General features: G+C 43.1%; 1 protein-coding gene across 1 annotated transcript in view; it reads right to left on the reverse strand.

Annotated features, from left to right (window-relative positions):
* The window catches only part of LOC121337410 (protocadherin alpha-C2-like), a 100,513-nt gene that overhangs the window by 46,598 nt on the left and 27,599 nt on the right, over nt 1–26,316 (reverse strand). The window contains exons 4-5 of the mRNA XM_041407498.1: nt 2,943–3,290; nt 339–2,900 (exon numbers count right to left, since the gene is read on the reverse strand). Of these exons, the coding sequence (XP_041263432.1) occupies nt 339–2,900; nt 2,943–3,290 (2,910 nt within the window). The remainder of the gene's footprint in view (nt 1–338; nt 2,901–2,942; nt 3,291–26,316) is intronic.

The raw sequence follows: 26,316 nt of genomic DNA on the forward strand, positions 1-26,316 counted from the left end.
TGTAAGATTAGATGTGTCATTCCTCAGCACTCTGTAGCAGCAGGCAATTTTAGACAGGGAAGGATGCAACACTCAGTACAGCATGTGCTGCAAAAATGAGGCGAATCTCGAACAACAGACGCATATACTGAACTTACCAACTGCACCCTGAAAGTCTCAGTATTTACCTAGAAACAAAATGCATGGCATAGATTAGATTCATTATGACAAATTTGCAGAGCTGAGTGTCAGCAAGCCCCTAAGGGAATATGCTTCATCTGAGTTTTCCAGTTGGAACCTCTGCCTGAGTACAGATTTGCTCAGAGCACTGTGCAGACCATTTACCAAGGTAGCCTCACCTCATTAGGAGTAATGGAGTCATTTCTAAGTATGATCAGGTTTTGTGCACTCTGCCCACTTTGTCCTGTCAGATGCCTCTCAGTCACCACTGCAGAGGGACCAGTAGTTCCTGTTGGGCCACAGGTATTGTAAAACATGAAAGTGTCACTTCCTGATCCTGCAGTCAGGCAGGCCTTATAGCAGTAGGTCTTAGTGAGAGACCCATTGCCCCTCACTTCAATGAAATGGGGCTGCACTTTTAAACCTTGGGGCAATCTAGCATCAATGTTGTTGTTGGCCTGCTTGTACAACTCAGCAGGGTTCCGTTCTCTGACCTTACAGCACCCTGCACAGCAGGAGCTCCCATACAGACTGTATCTGTAGCACTTGATGATAGAAAGCCCAATGATTGTGAAAAGGAAAACGAAGGAGACAGCGCTCAAAGCGATAATGAGATAAAGAGTGACCTCTGAGTAATTGCTTGGGCTTTTAAAGTGTCTTCTTCTATCAGGGATGATTTTGGAAACTCTGTCCACCACAGCAATAGTGATGGCTACTGATGAGGACATCGATGGCTCTCCATTGTCTCTCACCTCCACCGTCAGGTTGAAAGTAGGTGTGCTGTCCTCCCCCAGCTTGCGAGTAGTCCTAATCTCCCCAGTATGGAGCTCTATCCTGAACAAACCTGGATCTGAGGTTTGCACCAGGTAGAAGAACAACCAGGCATTTTGTCCCGAGTCCCCATCAATGGCTATAATTTTGGTTACCAAATATCCAGCATATGCCGAGCGTGGGATCATCTCCAGGGCTGCAGAAGTGTTCGTTGAGGTAGGATACAGAATCTGTGGAGCATGGTCATTCTCATCCACCACGTAGATGTAGACAGTGACAGTGCTGCTCAGTGGTGGGACCCCAGCATCCTGAGCCTGGACAATCACCTGGAACTCCCTCAGTGTCTCATAGTCAAAGGACCTGACAGCATACATGTTGCCACTGTCAGATTTAATGGAGACGTAGGAAGCAACCGGTAGCCCTTCAATCTCTCCATCAAGTAGAGAATAGGACACATAGGCATTTTTGGCGACATCTGGGTCAGTGGCTTTAATAGTGCACAGGAAGGCTCCGAGGGGGTTGTTCTCAGGGATGTAAACTGAGTACACAGGCTCCTCGAAGCGTGGAGGATTGTCATTGATGTCGGAGATCTCCACATGGATCACCTTCTGGGAGGACAGAGGGGGGCTCCCAGAATCAGTAGCGGTAACTGTGATGTTGTAGGCTGCTGCTTTCTCATGGTCCAGTTTGCCCTGGGTGACCAAGGTGTAGGAGTTCTTGAAGGAGTTGAGAGTGAAGGGGAGGCCAGGGGGAATGCGCAGGCTCACCTGCTTGTTCAGCCCTGAGTCCTGGTCAGTGACACTCATCAGGGCCACCACAGTTCCTGACCTTGCATCCTCTGGCACTGGGCTGTACAGGGAGGTCAGCTGCACTTCAGGAGCATTATCATTGGCATCCACAATGTTGACCAGCACCTTGCAGTGCCCAGCCATAGAGACAGGGCCCTGATCAGTGGCTTGTACATAGATCTCATAGGAGGATGCCTCCTCATAGTCCAAAGTGCCGTTAACCCGCACCTCCCCTGAATGTGGGTCCACACTAAAGAGCTGTCTCACCTTCTGGGGGGTGTAGCTGCCAAAGGAGTAGATCACATCCCCGTTAGAGCCCTCATCTGGGTCTGAGGCATTGAGTTTGACCACTAGCGTGCCAGGCAGGGAGTTCTCCAGAAGGCTCACGGTGTAGGTGGAGCGGTCAAAGGCAGGTGGGTTGTCATTGGTATCCACAACTCGCACAGAGATCTGGGCTGTGCCAGATTTGGGGGGATCCCCACCATCCACAGCAGTCAGCACCAGCTGCTGCAGGGCACTCTGCTCCCGGTCCAGTGGCTGCTGCAGCACCAGCTCCAGGAGTTTGCTGCCAGTCTGGAAGCCTTTAAGGTCCAGGGCAAAGTGGCGATTGGGGCTGAGCAGATAGTTCTGCACAGAGTTGGTGCCCACATCGGGGTCCTGGGCACTCTCAATGTGGAAACGGGCCCCGGGCACGGCAGACTCACTGATCTCCAGCCGGTAATCCTGGCGGGGGAACCGCGGCGCGTTGTCGTTGATGTCCAGCACCTCCACCTCCACGTTGTGCACCTCGATGGGCTGCTCGATGACCAACTCCAGGCTGAGGAAGCAGGAGGGGCTCAGCTCGCAGAGCGCCTCGCGGTCCATGCGCTCCCGCACCAGCAGCGCCCCGCGGCCCAGCTCCAACTCCAGGTACTGCCGGCCGCTGCCCGAGGTGATCCGCGCTCCCCTGGCCGCCAGCCGCCGCGGATCCACGCCCAGGTCGCTCGCCACGCTGCCCACGAAGGCGCCGTGCGGCAGCTCCTCCCGCACCGAGTAGCGGAGCGGCCCGCCCGCCGCCCGCCCGGCGCACAGCCCCAGCAGCAGCAGCGGGCCCAGCACCGCCGCCCCGCCGGCCCCGCCGCCGCCCGGTCCATGCTCGCCGGCTGCGCGAAGCGGCGGCTCCGACCTCTCTCCCTCCGGCGGCTCTCAGGAGGATGAGGAGGAGGAAGGAGGAGGGACCGGGACTTGCCGGATCCGCTTTCTCGCGCTCCAGCTGCTGCGCGGGAGGAGGCGGGGGTGGACGCTAAGCCGCGGCTGGCGCCGGTTCAGCACCTGGGCCGGGAACAGCGGCTCGGCGGGCGCCGCCCCGCGCCCCGCCCGGCCCCGCCGCCCGCGCCCACGTGTTGCGGCCCCGCCGAGCCCCGGGACCCCGGCGCCGGTGGCCGCCGAGCCTGGAGGGGCGCGGCTCCTGTGCCGTGCCGCCGCTCCTCGTCCCCGCCCCGGCTTCGCTGCTGAAGGCTTGGGGAGGCGGCTGGGGGAGCTGACAGCTGCATTCACTTGTGGACCTGCTGCTGCAGCGCTGAAGTACGTCCGCTGGAGAGGGTTAAATCAGCGCAGAGCTCCGAAAAAAAATGGGCTTCCAGCCAGGTCTGGTGCCGTTTGTGTGCTGCTGCAGTGGGTTTGACGACCTCTTTCTTGGAGACCTGCCCCTCTGCTCCCGCGGAGATTCATCCTTGCTGCAGCACCATCCCCCTGCCCAACCTCTATGGGCACCCCTGAGCTGCTTGCCAGTTCTGCTCGGCTGAGAGAATTCTGCAAGTCACACCCATGAGTTACGAGCTTTTAAGGTGAGCCTCAGTTTCTCATCCAATGCAATACACAGGCTCAAGGTGATCAGGTGCAACTGCAGAGAAGGTGGAACATGATCTGTTTTCCAGTTAAGAGTTTTTTCCTCCTCTCCTCTTGTGACAGAGGACTGACAAAAAACAGTCATGAAATTGAACAAACTCAGCAGTGGGGGTGGAGATGCTGCACCTGCAATGAGTTTTACCCCAATGTCAAAAGTCCCAGCAAAGACAATGAACTTAAACCACCTAAGTCACTAAAGTGAGAGATTTATGAGCTAAACCATAGGCTACAGTCCTCCAGGTGCTACCCAATTCACAAGCTCTTTCCCTGCAAGTGTTTCTTTCCCTACTGGGTTTTTTCCCCTTTCTTTCCCCATAAATACTTTTGGAACATCCAAAAAATCCTCTGTGGATTGATCTGGTCTGTCAAGGGGAGGGGTGACCCCAACATTCAGCTAAAACCTCTTTCATTGCCCTTTTTTGGCCTGGGCACCCCTCACCTTGAGAACACTGTAAATTTCTAATGTTTTACTCAAACATATCTGATGCACAAGCCTCAGAGGACAACTGCCCTCACTCTGACTCAGCACCACTAAGAACTGCTACCAATCTATCAGCTTTTGTCTGTGGCCACATCTACCAGAAGAGACAACATTACTCCATTTTGGCTGATGATTCCTTTATTCTCAGCCCATCTTTGTGGCTCAAATATTTTCCCTTGTATTTATTCTGATGTACCCAGTACCCCAGTATCTGCAATTACTGCTGTCAAACCACCTGTCCTGGCTTAGGGCAAATTTGGGAGAGAATCTTTGAAGGAGGTGTCCTGTCACCCCAGGACACCACCCAGCACTGTTTTTATTTTTAAGTAGAATAAATGTAGGTCTGTGCAGACCAATAAGAGCATCTAGAGATGCCAAGTGCCTCGAACAACTGGAAAATTGCCATTTAAACCAGTTGCCAGCAGCTAAACACTTAGAAAAAAATTAACTTCAATTTTTTGGCTAGGTACCCACCTTCAAGATCACAATATTCACAGATTCAGGACAAAATATCTTGACAGTCCCCCCCCCCCCCCCCCNAAAAAAAAAAAAGTGCCAAACAGCAAAACCCCCACCCATCAAAGAACCGAGTACCCTGCTGACTGCAATAAAAATAAAAGTTATAGCAGCACTAACATACATGGGCTATACAGCCATGTGTCAAACTAACTTGCAGCCATCATGTAAGACGGAAGCCTGAAGAGAGACACCCTGAGTTTTCCAAAAATCATACAATGATTTCACCAGATAGTCCCCAGATCATCTCTGCCCCACACCTCCAGGTGTTCACCCACAGAGTCCTCTAACAAACATACAGAACACCAATAAAAGGCCAAAAGCCCCAGCAACACTGCTAACATCTAAGGCCCTGCCTTAAAGAATATGACAATGGAAACTCTCCAGGAAATGGGCAATGCCCGTGGCTGGGAGGTGGTGGAAGATCAATCTCGTCTCTGTAAGCAACAGCTTTCTACCGCAAGCTGATTTTACTCTGTGTGAATGAAACACATCAATCACACCTCCAGGGGGGTTTAGTAACAGCGAGGAACCTTTCTCACTGTGTCTGGGCCTCAGTGAGTTACCTGTGATAGACATTCAGGCTCTGCTGTAGTGTATTTCAAGAAGGAAGGGCTGATGAACCCCAAATCCTGGCCCACCTCACTGTTTACATTGCCTCAGTTCATCTTTTCTCTCACCCTCTGTGTCAGTGGGCAGCTGAGACTGTGCACAGCCAAAGTTTTGCAAAACACCACAGAACATAAAACTGAATAGAGATAATACATATATTCCATAATATATTCATTCCCATCAAACTTGTATCTCAACCTCAAGTTCTTAGAAAATTTTTCTCCTACTTTTAGAATTGTAAGATCTAGGATTGCCTGGCCTCTTGCCTTTTTTGTAAGTTTTGTAGCACCAATAAAATATTACTCTGATAGTCATTGCATAAATTGATACTATAGCTTGGCTTATTTACAGTAGCACTGCGCAAATGTCACAGTCTTTCTCAAAAAGCTTGCTTTATGAAGTTAATGCTGACTACAGAGTGGGTAAGTGATATACCAAAATGTGTTCTGTTCTGATTAAATGTTCCCCAGGTCCTTTTAAATCTATATAAAATTCATCAATGGTCATAATAATTTTAGTTATTTCTCTCAGCTTCAGTGTTAATGCTGAGTCAGTCCTGCAGGTTGTGATTTTAATTCAGGAAAAACTTCAATTGAGAAAACACTTCAGGATCTGCTCTGTAGTAATATTGATTTTTCTAGTAATAGACAAAAATTGAGACACAGAAAAATGTAATTTCAGTTTCAATTAAATCAAGGTTTAGGGGCTTCCTAGTTTCTTTTTTCCCCAGAGTTTTCCTTTTCAGTGATTTCTTGAAATTTCATCTAAGCATTAAAATTTTGAAACACCTTCAAACCTCACTAAAGAAAAATGTACCCATTGAGTTCAGAACAATGCACATGAGCAAGAGAATCAGAATTCACCCCTGCAGCAAAAGCAGCTGATAAAGCTGATAACCCCTGGAGTGATTGGGTACTGCCTGTCTGCAGTATCTATACACACAGGCCTCTGCTATTTGCTGACATACAAGAACTGCACTGCTTTAATTAGCTTGGCTAAATTAAATAGCACAAGTACAAACATACAGGTGGAGCAAAGAATACTGATTTTATCAAGGCCTGCACAAGAAAATCAAGTATATCTCAAGACAGTTATACATTGATGCATGTATACCCCAGCAGGCATTGTAATATGACTATTTTAGTATGGAAAATCCTCACATTTCTCCGCAAGTCTTCCTTTAAACTGTTCTACATGTAGATATTCCTGAATTAGTAGCAGCCTGATGCAGTGCCACAGAAACATATCTGTGCAGATTATTCTCTTGGTAATGACACAATTGTATACAGATACACCTCTGTAGGTATTTAGGCCCTTGAAAAGTTCATTCATTTCAAATCACACTTATACAAGTCATTTTTTAAATATAAAGTTGTAACAAGGATCTCATAAACTTGCTTGGGCAGCAATAAATTTCTGTTCAATTTGCTCCACTGCAGAACACTAGGCAAAGTCCCTCCTCTGGCTATGTCTGAGTCTCATACAGCAAAAGGAGAGAGAAAGACATATTGGAGACCAGAAAGATGTGGATATACAACATGTAAACTGAAGAACTCCAAGGTGTTTTTACATCTGAAAATTCATTTCACTTCTTTGTAAATAATTTCACTTTCAGTAACTCCTACCCCTTAAACATTTGATTCAATGACTCAGTGTCCTTTCTAAAGTGGTGGGAAGTCACCAGCTCCAAGCACTGGGCTCCAGATTTCAGAGCACGTAGATTTTTAGTAGCAATGAGATTGCTTGAGTACTGTATAAAAAAGACATGGTTTCAGCCTACTGATACAACTGTGTGCAAAAAATATGGAGACAAGTCCACAAAATCCATAGTTTAGCCATTAACAAACAGGTAATTTGTGTCATTCTCCAGAAAAAATTTGATTTCTTCTATGTGCCTGCTTGTATTTGGTGCCTGCAATTTGTCTGCCTTACTTAGAATTAAATCAAGTGCAGAGAAAGGAACATCCATCAGTCATAGGCCAGATTACATCAACCAAAGTGGAAAACATTACCAATAAATTGTAAGGGAATAATGAGTTTGTGCAGCTTCTTATACACAGTTTTTTTCCTGTGAGCATAATCTTCTAGTCCATGGGTTATGAAGCTGACAGAAAAAAACATTTTGGTATTTTAAGGGGGACTCATTCTACTTGTTCAGCTCAGCCCCATCTTTCACTTCATGTTCTTAGGATTCCTGGAATCTTCTGCAACCCTACTCACTTCAGTGAGGATCCTCTCAGCTGTTCTCTGAAGGAGACTGTACAGGGCTTTTTCTGGTGACTTCCCAGGCCTCAAGGACTGTCTGAGCAGGAAGATACTCCCTAGAGATGTGGCAGCATAAAGGTCTGCATTCTGTATGGAATTTCTTGGGGATGTGGGATTCCCACTTCTCCTAAAAATGCTGCAAAATGCCTCCCTGAGGGAATGTGAACTACTTATTTCTATACTCAATTTCTTTGCTCCTATGCCCCAGTCATCTTCCACACTTGAATTACTTGTTGACAAGTCATCTTTTCATTTGGAACCTGCCTCTCCCATATTTGAAATAGACAGATCCTGTGCCAAATTGCTCAGCTGGATTGGCTCTGTTCTTTCATGGCTTTCCTTAAATCCACTTTCCCATTGGTAGGAATCTAAGTGGTGAGAATTTCTTTTTGTATCACAAGCATCTGAAGTCAGGCTATTTAAAACATTGCTGTTATGGGAACCAAGGCTGCTAAACAGCCAGAAAAATCCTGTTTGTATTTAGGTCAGAATTTCTTTGCAATAATGTAACTTGCTTGTTCTAGAAAATGTCTTGTAAAGAAATTGGGGTTGGGGTATGCAGGGGGGTTGGTGTTATAAATTTCAATTGAGATAAACCACAAAGATACATAGAAAAAAATTGCTTTTCTTCTCCTGCTCACCAGAGTACTTTTCTTCTCCTGCTCACCATCATTTCTCACTTCTAGTCTAAATTTTGAGGATGGATATGTCTGACTCATTCTGTTTGTCTTCTGCTATATTTTTCTGATGACTTTAAAATGCTTTTGTAATTTATTGCACATAATGTCACACACTGTGCCATTCTAAATGGAAGGACATTAACAATGTGGACACCAACAAAACAACTTTCACTTTTCTAAAGTCACCACCAAGCCTGTAAGTGTTGCTTCTACTGCCAAATATTTTCTTGAAGGTTTTGGTTGGTTCTTTTCTTTATCACCATTATCTCTCTTTGGAGACAGAATCTTTACCACTTGTCCATGCAGGCTGAGATTCTCCAGCTCAAGCAGGCACCACTAAATTTCACCTCAGTGAACTTGTGAGGCACACTGGAGTCAAACAAGTTTCTTCCAGGTGATTATAATTTAATTTATTTCTCAGCTCTAGCTACTGCTTTGCTCCATACTTATATTCACATGTTGCATGCCCCTCTTTAGAGTTTGAGTTCTGGGATAAGGTTATGAGGCAGCTCTGACCCTCCTGAAACTTCTCTGAATGTTTAATTGAATGTGTACATATGAATTCATAAATGAGTCAGCATTTGCCTGGAAACTGAACACTCAATTTAGTTTTCTGTTTTAAAAACCACTTCTGTGCTCAATTCCTTAAAAACCAGCTTCATCATAAGCCACAGGATGTCCATTCACTTTCTCCCTTTGTGTTAATTTTCCATATTTTTCTCCCCTCAGCGTCCTAGGACCTTTACATTTGTCCTTGTGGCTATACAAGAAATACACTGTGTTCCAAAATGATGCTGATAAGGTATGCTGAGGTCTCCTTTTCCCCTCGTTTTTGTCTACACAATTCAAATAAGTAGGAGCTAAGCACCAAACAGTGGCACAGAACCAATGGAAATGGAGACCTAGGCATAAAAATAGAGGGCAAGAATCAAAAGTACAGGCAAGGAGTAATATGAGGAACAGTCACCTTCTTCACTGCTGAGAAAGACCAAAGGCATTTTCTTTAGAGCCTGGCAGTGCCTCTCTTTAATAGGGAAAAGAGATCAGGTTTGTATTATTAAAGACTATACAAGTACCCAAGTACTGTGGATTCCCTCTCTTGAAAACACATGCTGAGTTACATCTATTAGCTTTGTTTATACTCCCTGCTTACTCCTAAAGTGTGTCTTAGAAGTTAACGACCTAAACCTGAATCTGCCTGGTTTGGATCTAACAAGGAAATGGCAATTTGGTAGGTTTGAAACCACACTGTTTTAATGATGACCTGAGTTTGCCCTTGAGTCTGCTGGAATTATTGACTGTCAATGCCCTAACTGTAACCTGCACACCTTGTGCTGGATCAGATTTTGCTTTTTGGGAGGTTGGAGTTTTCTCCACCTTCATTTGCACTTTTCTTTCTTGCTCTCCTGCTCACTAATGACTTTCCCAGGTTTGTTCCATTTCCTAATAACACCTCCATGAATTCTCCTAGTTCATGAAAGTACATCAAGCAACAGAATGATAAATTTAAGTCATAAAAGCATATCTTAAATTTTGATTTCAATGCTTAATTTATTGAGACCTGCATTTGGGCAATCGACTTCAGTTCAGAGCCACAAAACAAGGTGAAAATCTCCTTTCCTCAGCAGCTGCCCTGCTAAGGTACTAACAGGATTACCCCTTGTAGTGAACAGTTAACACATGCTTTTGTTATTCAGAGATGCTTTCACTGCAACTTCCTTTTACAAGCCTGCCTAATCCATCCTTAACACCTCTAAAATGTTGCAGACCTTTCACTGAGAGAGGGAGAGAGATCCCAGCCCAGACTCACCATTCTCACACCTGCTGCCACTGCCTCCTGGTATTTTCAAAGCACCACTGAAGCAGGCATTAACCTATTAACCTCTAACTGGGCTGGAATATCAGGTGCATTCTCTCACCAAAGCACACCCACATGCGACTTCAGTCCCGTGTGACAATTTAAATGTGACTTAAGTGCTTTGTGCTTATTCCCTAGACAGGAATTCCTTCCAATACACATTCACTGCAGCCACCCCAGGCAGTCCAAGACACAAGTAGAAAGCACAGATGCACAACTGAAGATGGTTGGATCATGCAATGGATGTATCTAAGCTGTGTTCATGTTACTCAAATGTTTTTCTAGTCCTTTCTTTCTCAGTGGCACTTACAATGGTTTGGGTTGGAAGGGGCCTTAAAGCTCATCTAATTCCAGCCCCTGCTATGGCAGGGACACCTTCCACTGTCCCAGGCTGCTCCAAGCCCCAATGTCCAACCTGGCATTGGACATTTCCAGGGATGGGGCAGCCACAGCTTCTCTGGGCACCCTGTGCCAGGGCTTCACCACCCTCACAGGGAAGAATTTCTTCCTACCCTCTCCACATCTCTACTCCAAAGCTGTATGGGAGGTTAGCTCTGAACTACAAGGGTCTGATTCAAACCACCAGGATATTCTTACACAGCACCAAGCTACAACTTGCTCCTGAAGTTAAACATGTAAAGCAACACAGAAGTGATGGGCAGATTTCCTCAAACTAAAATCAGACCCAAAATGCTCTTATACTGAATTGTACAGAGCTGCCCTATATTTCTCAAATTAATAGAACAAGTTCTACCTAATCACACTTAAAAGTGTAGCAATGACTTTCCCTTTCAAGGTTATGTTTTAGAATTAACTGCTTGATTGCTCTTTTCTTCATGTTGGACAAAGTCAATGTCAACTTTGCCAGGAAATTCAATCATTACAACTATGCTTTTTAAAACAGAAGTGAAGCAAATCATGACCTCTACCTGTGGCTGGTGCAGTCAGACAGAAGTCCCAAGCTTTCTACAGCCAGAGGCTCAGCCATCACCAAGCCAGAGAAGGCAGAGCTGCTGATATATTATGGGCATTTCTTGCTGTAGAATGTATGAGCAGCCAAAGGAACAATGAAGGTGGTGCTCTTGGGCTTCCAGAGTTCAACAGCACAAACACAGGTTGGGTGCAGGGTGTTTTCACCACACCTGCCACAGCAGACCAGCCAGAGCCGGTGTGGAGTGAACCTGTGCATGTCTGGTTCCAGCCCTTCATGGGCTCAGGTTTAGTCATTGTTTAGATCTGCAATTATCTGTGTAGTGGGAAGGAAGAAACTTGACCCCAAGGACAAAGAGAATCACAGAATATGCTGAGCTGACCCAGAAGGATCATTGAAGTTCATCTCCTGGCCCTGCACAGGACACCCCAACAATCCCACCCTGTGCCCGAGAGTGTTGTCCAAACACTCCTTGAATTCTGGCAGGTTTGGTGCCTCAAGCACTGCCCTGGGAGCCTATTCCAGTGGGTGAAGAAAATGTTCCTAAAGCTGCCCTCCTGTCCCTGGTTACCAGAGAACAGAGATCAGTGCCTGCCCCGCATAAGGAAATTGTGGACTGCTATGAGATCTGCCCTCAGTCTCCTCTTCTCCTCTTTTCTCCTCTTGGGGAAAATATCCACCACAGAATCCACCCAGCTTTTAGCATAAATGGGAAGGGTTTTGCTGAGCAACAGGGGCAAACACCCAAGAACCCTCCACTGTTACCCCTCCTTGCAGCTGCACTTTCTCCTGCAGCTCAGATACACGTGCCACATCTCATGCAGCCCGACAGAAAACTAAACCCCTTCAACTATTTTAAAGAGCAGCTGAGAGCCATAAAGGAGGCAGGAGGGGATTAGAGTGCAGACTCCATAAAACACACTGAATATGTGAGGATTTTTTAATAAGACCAGTACTCTGCTCCACAGCTTTCTGTATTTCATGTGTCTGCATGGAATGGCTAAGCAAGGAAAGTAGGGCAGGAAAATATTTCATTTTGTTTGGTAATTCTCAGCAGGCATTTCTGAGCTTAGAAGAATTTTACTTCAAATCCTATTACAAAAAAATCCTTCTGCCCAAACTGTGCTGTTCTTGAACTATTTATAACCTATAGCCACGTATATGGTGAGCAAAATGTTAATACTGCAGATTCTGCTGATATTATCTGACCTCAGGACACATCCCATTGATTTCCTTATTCAGCAGAACCAGGAGCAGCATTTGACCCTGACTCACACTCTGCTAAATGATTTTGGTTTATATTTGTGTTTCTCTGCAGGGTGCTGGCACACCGTGGGATTCCACACTCTCCTTGCTCCCAACTCTCTCTTAAGTAGACACACCAAAGCTTAGGGTTTTTCCTTTTTTTTTTTTTTCTGTTGACTTGGAATCTATATTCCAGCCATTTTATGCCCTTTGCTGCACTTTTCAATCTCAGTCATATTTAATAAGGTTATCAGAACAGCACAGAGGATTGGATTCCAGCTGTGCACTTCCACATAGTACCTGATAATGTACCAAAATAATCTGATAATAATTCTATGCAAAAAAATGCCCTAGCAACAATTTAGCTTCCTCATTTCTTGTGAACAATTCCTCAGTAGTTTGAGTTCATTATGTGTAACTAATATGAATTTTTCCTCTCTTTAATCCATGACTTGCACCCATTTACTTTCTTTCCTTTCGCATGCAAAGATCTGCAAAAAAATTATTTAGGTTTGGTATAAAGACAATATGACTGTAAGTGTGTGCAAATGTTCAAGCACACAAAGAAAATATAAAACAAGGAATAACAGGAAAACAATACATTAATTGCTACAGAGGACCCTATATGAGGTTTTGATCCGAATGAATGAAGAGGAGGAAAATTACCTAAAATAAGGTGTAAAGAAGATGGAGAAGAGAACTGAAGCTTTAAGATGCACAGTGAGGAATACAAGAGAACTATGAAATTAAAGAATTTTACTTAAGACTATAAAAGGGGAAACGAAACAATGATGCAAAAGATCCCAGACAGAACCCATTGCTAATGGGCTTCAGTGACAGGTCTCAGATCAGTCTCTTGTCACAACTGAATGAGGCTGTGAGCCATGACAGCCAATGTCCCTTGTCCCAAAGCACTGCACACAAGTGATCCTGGTCACCTGTGACCACCAGGCACTGATGCTTGGGACTATGTGGGTGTGAGTGTGCAAAATCTAGCAAGAAAATGAGTAAGAGTGGGAAACTTCAGGGATTTGCAGAATAAAATCACTTTTCCCTGCCACAAGATCTTACAGTCACTTCTGTAATCCTGATTTTCTGCATAATAATTCCAGATTCTTCTGTGCAAGACTCAATTTGCACAGACCCTGGGAGGGGTAAGAGTTGAGTCTGAAAGGATGAGGCTGATGCCAGAAAATGCTGTGAGTAACCAAGTTAAAACAAAAGCACAGACAACACTGTGTGGAGGGCCCAGAGAAGGAGAAGAAATAATGGTTTTTACAACCCAGAGAGACTTCAGGAAAGGGATGAGGCACAGCTGTGTGAGGCTTCTGCTCCAAGTCCACTTCCCTACCTGCACACAGACACCAGCTCCTGCATCCTTCCTCACCATTCCTCAGGCTCCAGCATCACTGCTGCTATTGCTGCTGGAGAGCAGGACCAGCTCCAGGCAGCTGCAGGGGGTGCAAGAGCAGAGCAGGAGGGAGCTGAGATGGGAGCAGTCAGCAACCTCTCTCAACTCATCCCCTGGACGGGCACAGCGACAGAGAATGAGGCAGCAGTGAAGAGATTTTAGGAAATACAAGAACTGTAATATCAAACACTGTATTAAAAAAGAGTTTGGCTGCATGGCATGAAAAATCCTGTATTGTACAGGATGACAGGCTTACCTCAGGGTGAAACAGTGGCCAAGGTATTAAGATGAGGGTGGAAAGCCCCTGATCACAGCTGTCCAGTTCAGGACCTGTATGCCCAGCTTCAACACTGCTGTGACAGCTCTGTCAGATTCACCAGTGCAACAAATCCACCCTGATTTATGGCATCTGAGAGGGCTTGGAAAGGGGAGCAAAGAAAAAGGGAGATGCAACATATGAGGTGGGGCAGATTGTTATCAGAAGCTCAGAGGAAGGCTTGAGAAGCAGTGACACTCATGCAGTAACATGAAGGAAAAGAAAATACCCTGGAGCTAAACTGATGCTTTAGAAATCAAGAGAAGACAAAAGCAAGGTGGAGGCAGAGGCAATTGATCACACATCATAAAAGCAGGAAGTCAGGGGAGCTGGGTTCTGTTCACTGTTACATAGGGACTTCATGATTTTTGGCAAGTATCTTAATTGGTTCCTAAGATGTCAGCAATATCTGGACTCAAATGGCCACAACAACCAGGTTTAAAGCACTGGATACTTGGATGGTCTCAAGCAATAAGGTACATATGCACATGTATAATTTATTATTTGCACTAGGTGCTGAAGGGAGATAAGTGTTTGGGGATTTTTAAGTAAACATTAAGTAAATCTGTTCTCAAACTTCCCTTTGGAATTCTTAAAACCTTAGTGACACAAAATATTTATGGCTTGAATTTAGTAAGATTTTGGTATTTGTTTCCTTGAGCACAAGAGTCCTTACTGAACAGATGAGTGATTTACCTAATGAAATATTCCTTTAAAAAAAAAAGGAATAAAAATATTCCTTAAAAAGCCAGACTAGTGTTTAGCAGGAATTAGTGCTGTAGTATTCATGCAGAATTACCTTTGCATTTTGCATGGATTATACACATGGCAAAGCCAAACTTTTTTGTGTACTGAGGGAAACCCACACTGTTTGTAGCAGCTCCTGGTGCAGAGGCAGAGGCTGTGGGATGCAGAGGACAGGATATCCTGCCTGGTCCTCAGCTGCTCCTCCCACAAAGGCACAGATTTCCCAACCTCACAGAATCCATCTGCTAGCCCTGGAACACCTCAAATGACACCAGGCTGCCAGCTTTTAACAGCTCAGCTGAGCTCAGCATATTCCTCCCATCGTCGAACAGAGAAACCACAGCAGGACATGTGAGACTCTGAGTGATAAGCAGGGATGATGATATCAAATGTACCCTCTGAAATCAATCCCCTCTCCTTGTACTAATCAAAACATTGTCCTCCACAAGCAGATAAAGCTGCAGTGTCTCAGCATGACTCCTTGCATTTGATATTCCTTGCAAACTGTGCTCTTTGGAGACAGATTTTAGGGTTGTGTGCTTGGAATACCAACTACTACTAGGCACATGGTTAGCAAAAAACTAAAATCATGTTCAGCTACACCAGTGTACCTCCTGGGTTTCTTTATCACTCTGAATAGGGTTAAAGACAGAGTTTAGAGGCCTTCAAATCCAGTTCATTGAGAAGGACCCCCCAAGCCATTACCATGGTGGTCAGGGGAGCATTTCTGAGGAAACAGAGGCAGTCAAAGTCAAGGCTTATAGGAACACAAAATGCAGTGTGGTTCTGTCTGCTGGTTCAGTGAGAACAGGAGTCTGGGTCTGGTCCTTCTCTCAGGGGTTTATGGATTTTAAATCAGAGCAAAAGATGAAAACATTTCTAAGGGTAGGAACTAGACCTTGGGAGAAGGTAAGGAAAGAGGGACAAGCATAGGGGAGGACAAAATAAAAACAGAGAAAAAAAAGGTTTTGAAAGACAGGAAGGTACAACCAATCCATACTGCTGTCATCTGGGTACTTGATCTTTTAACCATGAACACCATAGGTGTCTTTCTGCTGCACACACACTGGGAGCAACTTTGACATCATATTTTCACAAAGACTTTCATTTATCCTTTAATCCTTCATTCAAGAATTCTGGCACTTAAAACCACCCACAATGCGAACTCTGCCAAATTTTAACACTGATGAGTTATTTTCTGGTCTTTTTATTGTGCTGAAATACAAAAGCCTGTGAAATCTTCAGCCTTGCTAGAATCTGTCTGAAACAAATAATCTTCACTCCAGGTAGAAGTATTAGAAGAAAATAGCTGTTAGATTTCTTAGGTATAAAATATTTTATCTGTTATCTTTCATTGAGGTACATCTGTTTAATTACTATCCTGTTGCATCATGCAATTAGTTAAGCTATTTGTGCTCATCTTTGATACTTATTTGTTTACTTCTCTTAGTTTCTTACACTCCTTGAATATTTTTTTTAGTGACACTGTGAAACAGGCTGTCATAGACAAGGTGCTGCCTTCAACAGCACCCATGTACAGGACTCATTGCTGAACCTTTGTGCTAAAATTAGGGACCCTCCTCTTCCCTGCACCCTGGTCCTGGGCTGGGCACTGTGTTCCTTTTTGGTTTTTTTTCCTCCAAATCCCCTGTTCTCAGTTCCAGTCCCAGGCTCAATTTTGGTCTGGGCCACAATCATACAACTGCAATTATCACAAGGTCCTGCCAGCTCTTGGCTGGATCAGGGCTCCCTGCTGGCAGGACTCAGAGGGAGCTGAGCTTTCCAGCTCTACCAAGTAGAGTGAACAATAATTTCTCAAAGTTTGTAACTCAGCCAGCCTTAGCAGCTCTTAATGGCTATCAAGCATGACACAACAACCACTTCACAACAAATACCAAGTCCTTTTTCCAAAACATATTTCAGCACGATATTGAAAAGAAAGATCAGACACATTGCACATCAAAAGCAGTGTGGGCAGCCGGTCAAAGGAAGGGTTGTGCCTCTCTTCTTGGCGCTGGTGAGACCCCACCTGCAGAGCTGCCTCCAGCCCTCAGGTCCCCAGCACAGGAAGGTCAAGGACCTGTTGGATTGAGTCCAGAGGAGGCCCCCAAGCTGATCAGAGGGATTCACAGAATTCACAGAATCACTAGGTTGGAAGAGACCTTAAAGACCATCGAGTCTAACCCAGCCCCAACACCTCAGCTAAACCCTGGCACCCAGTGCCACATCCAGGCTTTGTTCAACACACCCAGGAATGATGACTCCACCACTTCCCTGGGCAGCCACCCTGGGCAGAACTTTATCACTCTTTGCATGAAAAACTTTTTCCTGATATCCAACCTGTATTTCCTGTGGTACAGCTTGAGTCTGTGACCTCTGGTTGTGTCAGTGCTGCCTGGAGAAAGAGCTCAGCCCCAGCTGAGCACAGGCACCTTTCAGGAGCTGTAGAGGGTGATGAGGGCACCCCTGAGTCTCCTTTTCTCCAGGCTGAGCACCCCCAGCTCCCTCAGTGGTTCCTCACAGGGTTTGTGTTCCCAGTCCCTCTCCAGCCTTGTTGCCCCTTCTGGACATGCTCGAGCATCCCAAGGTTCTTCCCAAACTGAGGGGGCAGAACTGGACACAGCACTCAGGGTGTGCCCTCACCACTGCCAAGTCCAGGGGAAGGATGACCTTCCTGAGCCTGGATGGAGCACCTCTCCTATAAGGAAAGACTGAGAGAATTGGGATTGTTCAGCCTGGAGAAGAGAAGCTTCAGGGTGACCTCACTGTGACCTTCCAGTACCAGAGGGAGTCTAAAAGGAAGATGAAGAGACACAATGTGCAAGAGAATGGAGTTACAGAGCAAGGGGGAACGGCTTCCCACTGCCAGAGGATGGATGGGATATTGAGAATTAGGAATTGTTCCCTGGGAGGGTGGGCAGGCCCTGGCACAGGGTGCCCAGAGCAGCTGTGGCTGCCCCTGGATCCCTGGCAGTGCCCAAGGCCAGGCTGGACACTGGGGCTTGGAGCAACCAGTCTGAGAAATGCCCAAACTGTGCAGTCAGACCTGTCTAACAGGTAATGCCCAGGTCCCACCCATCAGCACTCTGAGGGTTCCTGTGATGACAGGGTTTCTCAGACCATTTTTGTAGGAAGTAACGGTATGAACACAGCCCAAAATGCTGAAAAGGTTTTGTTCATTCATCAGTGGACAGAGCTGAAAATACACAAGTCTATGGCTCCAACACCACCAATTGCAATTGTTTTTTGTTTTTTGTTTTTTTTTAAATAAAATAGAACCATTTTAAAGCTGCTCACACTGTTGACATCCTTTCACCTGTTACTGAGGTGGGAGATGGCACATTAACCTATCCTTTGGTTTAAGCAAAATATCCCCCTATAAACAATATAGATTTGGTCCTGGAAGCAAATTTAGATTGGTTCTTTGGATACAAGATGCTACTGCTGACAGTAATTGCTGCTGATCCATTTTTCCTCTGTTAAAGTATTTAGAGAAACAATCTTTTTGGAAAAATTATTACTACATTAAAATTGCATGATATTAAGTGACTCATCACTATTTATATTAGTAACTAAAAAGTGGTTTTCAGGCAGAACATTTTTATATATAAAATTTCACATTTATATATAAAATTTTATAAATAAAATTTCGTTTTATTGGAAGCAAACCTGGCTTGAGCATTAGCAGAAGCCAAATATAAACTTGGAACAGTCTAAATATACAGAATTAAGGTTGATAAATAGAAAAATTCTGCTGCCTTTGAAGTGACTGGAAACCCGGGGTACAGAGATGTAATAAGTTATGATACATCTGTTTGAGATTGTTAATGTGTTTGGAATGGCCACAAACTATGGAGATTTTCCAGACTGCACACATAAAACACTTACTCCAAGACTCTGATTAATTTAGGGCCAATATATTTTTTTACAAAGGAGAAAAAATGCGTCAGCATTTTCAGAGGGGAAAAAACCTACAACAAAATTGTAGCTATTGTAACTCCACCCTCATTCTACTTCTGTTCTTACATGATCTCTGCTCTACAGAAACTGTTAGGAGGGAGTAGGGACATTTCAACTCTTCTTTGGCTTTTTAAATTACTTGGCCCGCCACTATGTTTCATTTTTCTCCCCACCCAATCAAGTTTAATCCAATTTACAAGTTTTCCAGGAACCCCAGTTACCTACATTACCCACATTTACCTCCTACCCTAGATGAGAATACAAACAAAACAGAAGAGAAACACTTGGTGTTGAACTATTAATTCATAGAAGGGTGACAGCTTGATGGATTTGGATTTTATTCAAAACCATCTGGATCCTCTTTGAGCAGGCTGAGGAAAGAAAACCATTTTCCATAAAACATGACATGACGATGGTACAGGGCCCCACCAGACTAAGATCTCCAAAGTGATAATATTTTTTCAGTGCACATTTGTATTCTGCAGCTCTATTCTGACCACGATCAAGCTGGCATCTTTCCATGTTCTGTATTAGCTCGGGTTAATTTTTCCTCTAGTTATTTTAAATAAGGTGAGAGGCATTAGAGAGGTGAAATGCCTTGTAGAGAAGCACAGTGCTGTAAAAGAGAAGACAGGAACTTGCTAATTCTAATCCCTCGACAAATATATAATACGATTAAAACAAAGATGAAAGTGCAAATTGCAGTCCTAAACCAACAACCCCAGATCCTTTGAAGCTATTCCAGCTGGCAACTTTGACTGCACAAGTCATTTGCTGGGGTGATTTTACTTCACCAGCCCCAAAAAGGTGAGATAAGGCAGCAGTTAAATCTCCTCTGACTGCAGAGAACTAATCACTTCCTTTTTCCACCAAATCTCCTTCCAACCAATATGATATTGAAAACAAATAGCTTTAGAGATTGATTATCTTTAGGGTATTTGTGATTGTTCAATTAAAAAAAAAAAAACAAAACATGCACACAACAATAAAACAAATCCAAACAAGTGAAGGATTCACTTGGAGGAATATATATAAATAATAGAATCAATGTAGGCCATATTCCACAAGATTAGTATTCTACAAAGAAGAAAACTGAGTGAACTTCTCCATTCAGGACAACACAGAATCACAGACTATCTGAGGGTGGAAGGGATCTCTGGAGACTGGCTGGTCCAACCCCACTTCCTAAGCAGGATCAAGCCAAGCAGGTTGTCTGGGACCATGTCCAGATGGCTTTTGAATATCTGCAAGGATGAAGACTTCACAATCTCCCTGGGCAACCTGTGCCAGTGCTCAGCACCCTCACAGTGGGAAAAACCCCAACCAACAAAACAAATTACTTCAGTTTAGACAGAGCATCCTTCCTCTTTTCTTCTCACGGGTCACCCTTGAAAAGAGCCTGGCTCTATCTTCATACAGTAATGAGATCCATCCCCCAGCCCCACAGCCTTCTCTTCTCCTGGCTAAAAAAGTCCCAGCCCTCTGTCTTCCCACACATGAGAAATGCTTCAGTCCCTTGGCTATCTTAGAGGCCCACCACTGGCCTGTTCCCATAGCTCCACATCTGTCTTTTATTGAAATCACAAAGCTGAAAGACTGAATTCAAGCTTTCATTGGAATGTCTTCATGCTATGCGTATGATCACAACCCTGCAAATTAATATCATCTAATGAAAACAGTTTAACCATAAGGATATAGCACCAATCTCCATGTAACTTGGCTACAAAGCAGAACCTAAAAGCTGTCTAAAACAGGTTCCCAAGACACAGGGCAAACAGCTGAGTAGTTCAAAAGATGAAAAGCCCACTCAGCTGTAAGGCTTCCCTGCTCTCTTGCTTCTGACCCCAACAAAGGAATTGAAAAGGTTGAGAAGTAACACCACAGAACCTTTTGGAGTCAGTTCCTTCGGGTTTTGTGAGGGAACATCATAAACTTTGATTTTGCAGGCCAGTGGTGCAAAGATGTTTGACTTTTGCAGAGTAAGAAAGAAGTGAAAAGCCACTAAAAACAGTGTCAAGACCCAACAGACTGGGATCAGTCATAGGGGAGATGGCAGAACTTAACAGATCAAAATATTAAAATCATTCCTTTGGAGAAGAAAGAATCCAAAGAACAAAAATATGTTCATCTTCCTTAGAGAGACTGCTCAAAGACTAGAGGTTTTAAACCTTATTTTTTTTAATGTACCTTATTTCTATGATATTTAATTTCCAGTTGCCTTATTGGTCAAATTTGGTTTTATTCTCCAAATGCCTCTGATAGCATCAAATCCTTCAGCTATTGCCCTGCCTCTTCTTTGCCTTACAAATTCTCAATTAAATGCCTTCATTCCCATGTGTCTGCTTGCCCCCTTTTTAGTTTGGGTGCTGGATTTTGTCACCATTCTTTTGATTAATTGTGATTTTAAATAATCTTTAGCAAGTCACAATTCCTTTTGTTATTTTGAAACAAGCAAGCTGTAACCCCAAAAATTAACACAGTTATATTGAGCCACACTAAAATCCAGCAGCTGATCTCCAATGGGAAGCAGAGGATGCACAGAGTATTGGTACAAAAATATAGCACACATCATCCAAATATATAGCACCAATCATCCCCTAGAACCACCATTACATTTTATGACAATTAATCTGTATTTTACTCTGTTTTCAGTATCTTGAGTGTGACATTGAATACGTGATAAATTACTCAAGGGAACAAAAATTGCTGTCACCAAGGAAGAACCAAAAAGCTTAGAGTTAAAAATCCTCAGTTCCCCACTACCTGATTTCCATCATAGATTTCTGAAAGAATTGATAAATAAAAGCATAGGAGTGAAGAGAATTTGTTTTGGCTTAGGTTTTTCAGGTTTTTTTTTTAAATATGAAGCTGTCAAGTGTGAAGTAGAATAACCTCATTGAAGAAAAACAGCTGTAGATAATAATTTTAAATGGTGAAATCCAGCCTGTGTGACCACAAGCCCATTACCCTGCTTGTTTGGACACAAATTTGGAGGAAAGACTAAAAGAGGAATGAAGGTACACTGAAAAGGAAGGAAAATAGTCATAGATTTATCCATTTGCTAGACTGGTTTTCAATTATCTTCAATAGAAACAAAGTGAAATTCATCTAATCTATTCTGATTTTAGTAAAACATTGAATACAGTGCAGCACTAAAAGTTTGAGACACAAGAAGTTTGGCTATTCTAACAACAGTTCCAGAGGACAATCATATGGAATCATTCACTCCAAAATCTGGATATCTGTCAAGATAAAAGTCATGCATTTACTCTCAGTGCTGTCTTGTAGGCTTTGTCTAAACTCACACAACAAAGATGAACAGGATGGTTTGTTCTGAGCACGTGACTGAAACTTCTTCACATCTAAGGCTCAAACATCCAGCATTTAGATGGATGAATGTAGGCAGAAGAACCATCTTGGGAATTAACCTCTACCCATGCACCTCTACCCCCAAAGAAGTTCTGCAATAATAGCTTGCAGTGTGACTGATTAATCAAGTTATTAAAACTGTGGAGGAGGTAATTGGCCTCCCGAGAGGAATCAGGTGACATATTCCCTATGGCCTGGGTAAGGAAGCATTCCTATCTACATAAGAAGTCCTTTCTCTGAAACATATGTAAGTCTGGTCACATATTTGCAAGAAAAACAAGAAATATATATCCAAAAATGAAAAACTGATGCTGAGAAGGGATATCAGCATAACCAGGTAAGTGCAGAGGTGACCATAAGAAAAAAGACTGAAAGAAATCAACTTGTTTAGCTTGGTAAAATGCAGGCTCAGAAAGGATGTGGTTGCTTTCTAAACCATGGATAAAGCAAGATGCAAAGAGGGAAAGAACTACTCACACTAAAAGGGAATTGCTGGCACAAAATCAAAAGTCTACAAGCTCATAGCAAAGAACAATTGGCAGGATGTCAGAAGAGCATTTCAAAAGCCTTAGAGGAATTACTTTCCAATAGGAATAATGGGCACAATCTAGTGAATTTTGTAATTAAAATTATTATTTTTACAATTAAAATGTAAATATTTGAATTTAAATATTTAAGATTAAATTGTGACTGATACAGGAAAGGACTGGACTTGATCTAAATTATGTTTTCTTGAGTTATGGTTTCATAAAAGGATTATCCTTCCTCAGCCCATGTCACCATTCAACCCCATCCTTCCCTTCCCCTTATCCATGTCCAAATACAATCATATTACTCTCCATATCCCCTCAAGCACTTTGTCTCAACCAACTCCTGTCACTCTCCCTTCCCTTACCTCTAAAAATAACACTCCAAGGCAGGCATCAGACAAGAAAAGTCAAAAGTCAGGGTCAGAAGGAGGCACTTTCCCTTGGTGAATTTTCTTTGATCACTGCTCCTTCTAGGATTTTCCAGGCCTGACCCCAAGAGTAACTCTCATAGCCAAGAAATCTTCCTAAAAACTGAATTATTTTAATGTGGACATGAGACTGCTGGTTCTGGACAGGTTGTTATTAGCACTGACAGGAGGAATTGGGAAGGTGCTTTGCTCTTACACTTGCTGTGTTGTTCCCATCAGAACGAGCCACAGGGAGGGCTTGACACACATCTGCTCTTCACTTGTGTGAGGAAGCCACTGATGCTTAGCCTGCAGCAGTTCAGCCTCAATTGCCAGCCTGTCTCAGTGGAAGTGGATCCATTTTTGTCACAGGAAATGCATGCCATGTTGTGCAAAATTATTCCACTCCCATTACAGCTGAGCGAGAAAAATTCTCCATTGCAAGGTTTGCATCTATTTTTGGGTGTAACCTAAATATCGAATGCCAAGTCACAGAGAGGTCACTATGCTCTGAATGTAGAAATATCTCACAGGCCTTTTGTGCAGCACAATGGCCACCACAAGCAAACAAAAGAACTGGAGCAATCCATGGCTACATGACAATCCCAGAAATCAGTCAGGGAACCACTGCTTACTTTAGCAATCCCTCGTGCCTTTGTCTCTGTACAGCACAGCAGCTTACCCAGCTCTTCACTTAGCTGCCATTTATGCCATGCTGCAGAAAGACACAACAAAATACTGGAAAAGACACAATTACAGTTTACTCTACTGCTCTTACGGCCATACACAGAGCTATTCATAGCTCTAACCCAAATAAAAAACATAAAAGCACAAATGGGTCTCATGTGTCTGCATGTGTAAAAACATTCCAGCCTATTGTTTAATTCAGTAACAAAAGCAGAACAGGAATAAAGAAATCAACCTAAATTTTGGAAATACACCTTATTTCTGGAAACTCAATTGAATTTTCATAGATGCAGCCCTTTTTCTATCCTACATGTACTGGAAATTGTAATCACCTTCTCAATTAAAAAAACCAACAAAATAAAATCAGGTCTATTTAAGTTCTGCTAAAATTGTAATTTTTAAGTACTTTCAGTGCTTTGAATGATAACTATGAAGTTGCTCCTAATGCCTTTTAAATACTTGTTGCCTTCTGTTACATCTATTTCTTAGGGAGCAATACAATCACCTCTCCTCAAAAGGGTCATGTAGGTTTATATTTTTAATTCCAAATTAATCAGTCTGAAAGCACTTACAGACTGCATTTAGTCAACATCCAAAATTAAATTTTAAATATTTTAGCTGAAATTTCTAATGGTCAATACATACATACATAAATATATATGTGTATATATATATATATGTATGTGTATGTACACATACATATATGTACGTATGGAATGATCAGCACCAAATTAATTATACCCAGCATTATTTTGGTTTCAAGGGTAGAAGGATTTTTACAGTCTTTGCCTCTTCTCCCCTACTCTGCTCAATTAATGTAAAGCCTTTGGGCTTTCCACATAAGCCAGATCTATGGTTGCCCACCTCTGAGTATTAGAAGCCAAAGAAATAAAATTGCCAAAGATGACATCTGGGATTTATTTTGCCCACTATCAAAAGCTGCAAAAAGGTGTCTCATATTACAAGTTTAAAAATTAACCTGAATGACTGAAATACAGCAAGATACAATGAGACACATTACAGTTGTTCTGATTATGGAGACTAGGGATACCTGGACATTTTTATTATTATTTGGTTCTTTAACGTGTTGGTAACCTGAGTTTCCAGATCTTGCTCAACTGGAGCAAAGAAATGAGTTGTAACAGTTTTTTGAGGGGTTTTGTTTGGGTTTTTATTGTTGTTGTTGTTATATATATGTCATCACTATTATAAGTTTTGCAGTTATGAAGTACTCTACAGCCAAAGTTACACCCCCCTGACACTGTCAGGGCTCTTGCAGACACCTTCTGAGTCAAGATATTGCCAAAACACTTTTCACCTCACCATTACAAAGGTTCTAACTCAATTATTTTTTTGTTTTGCAGATCCTCAAATAATCAGTGATATTCCCAAAGTATCCAATGCATTAGGTACAGGTTATTTACATACTGCCATCTGCTATTTTCCTAGGCTCTACAGTTTCTTCAGGAAGGACATCAACTCTTCTTTTGCAAGACCTAGGTATTCCACACACCCCTCTTTGAACAGTGAGAAACCCACAACATCTGCAACCCTCTACTGCTGCAGAGAACAGAATTTAAAACTAATTATGACTGATTAAACACTAGGAAAACCATCATGTGTAAATCGAATCTGGTCAGCACATAAATAAGGGAAGGCATGATGAACTAATTGCAGAGTGAAGAGCAAATTTGGAATTTATCTAGGAGGGAAAGCTTACAAAAATTCACTGCTTGGGAATTCAAGAGTTATAAACCAAAATGTTATATAGTTGAATGTATATTTGATTGTTCAAAGAAGTTATTGAAGTTACCCTTACATCAAGGCTCAAAAAGGAGCTGAGCATTTATATGTATTTAACTGTACAATAAAGATTTCAAAGGTGAAAATAAACATAATGGCTACAGATTTAGAACAGCAGAAAGCAAATTACACCATGTCTGTCTAACCTGAGCTCTTATATTTCCCTTGGAAACATCTGGAGCAGCTCCTACCAGACACAGAGTACTGGCCTGCACAGACCCAACAGTGGTTAGTTACTGGTATGCACACCAAGGAATTTGACAGTCTGCAGGCAGAACATCTCAAAACTTCATAAAAATATAAAGACAACTCACAGGACCTATTAAAAATAGATATAAGACAACTGATTCTTGGACAAGTAATGCAGCAACACCCAGCAGATTAGGCCTGCAGACATAGCCTACTGTGTAGCCCTACACTGTGATCACAGGAGGATATTTTCTCCTGCAAAGTCACTCATCACACTACTGAGAAGAAGTCAGCTTGGTCAGAGGCCTGGAAGAGAATTGTTTTAGATTCACAAAACCTATGGGTTGCTTGGAAAGTGAGATGAGCACTCCAAGTCACATACATTTCCTAAAGAGGTGCTGGATATGGAATTACAGCTAATCCACCCTAGGAATTGCAAACCAGCATCTTGGCTCAACAAACTACTCCCCTTCAATAAAAAAAAATCTCAGGAATATCAGGGCACGGGTAAAAAAAATTTAAAAAATTAAATCACAGACTCTACACAGTGTATCTTAGAACCACCCATTGCTTAGAAACTTGGCATGGACTTGTATCTTGCCCCTACTTAGCTCTCTGAAGACAATGGCTTGGCTTGCAAGGTATATTTTTTTCACTTACACCATTACCTTCAGTTGTGTCTGAAGGTCCTTAATGTTTACAGC

Source organism: Onychostruthus taczanowskii, unplaced genomic scaffold (assembly GCF_017590055.1).
Source record: "Onychostruthus taczanowskii isolate IOZ18803 unplaced genomic scaffold, ASM1759005v1 scaffold269, whole genome shotgun sequence".
Taxonomy (NCBI): Eukaryota; Metazoa; Chordata; class Aves; order Passeriformes; family Passeridae; genus Onychostruthus; species Onychostruthus taczanowskii.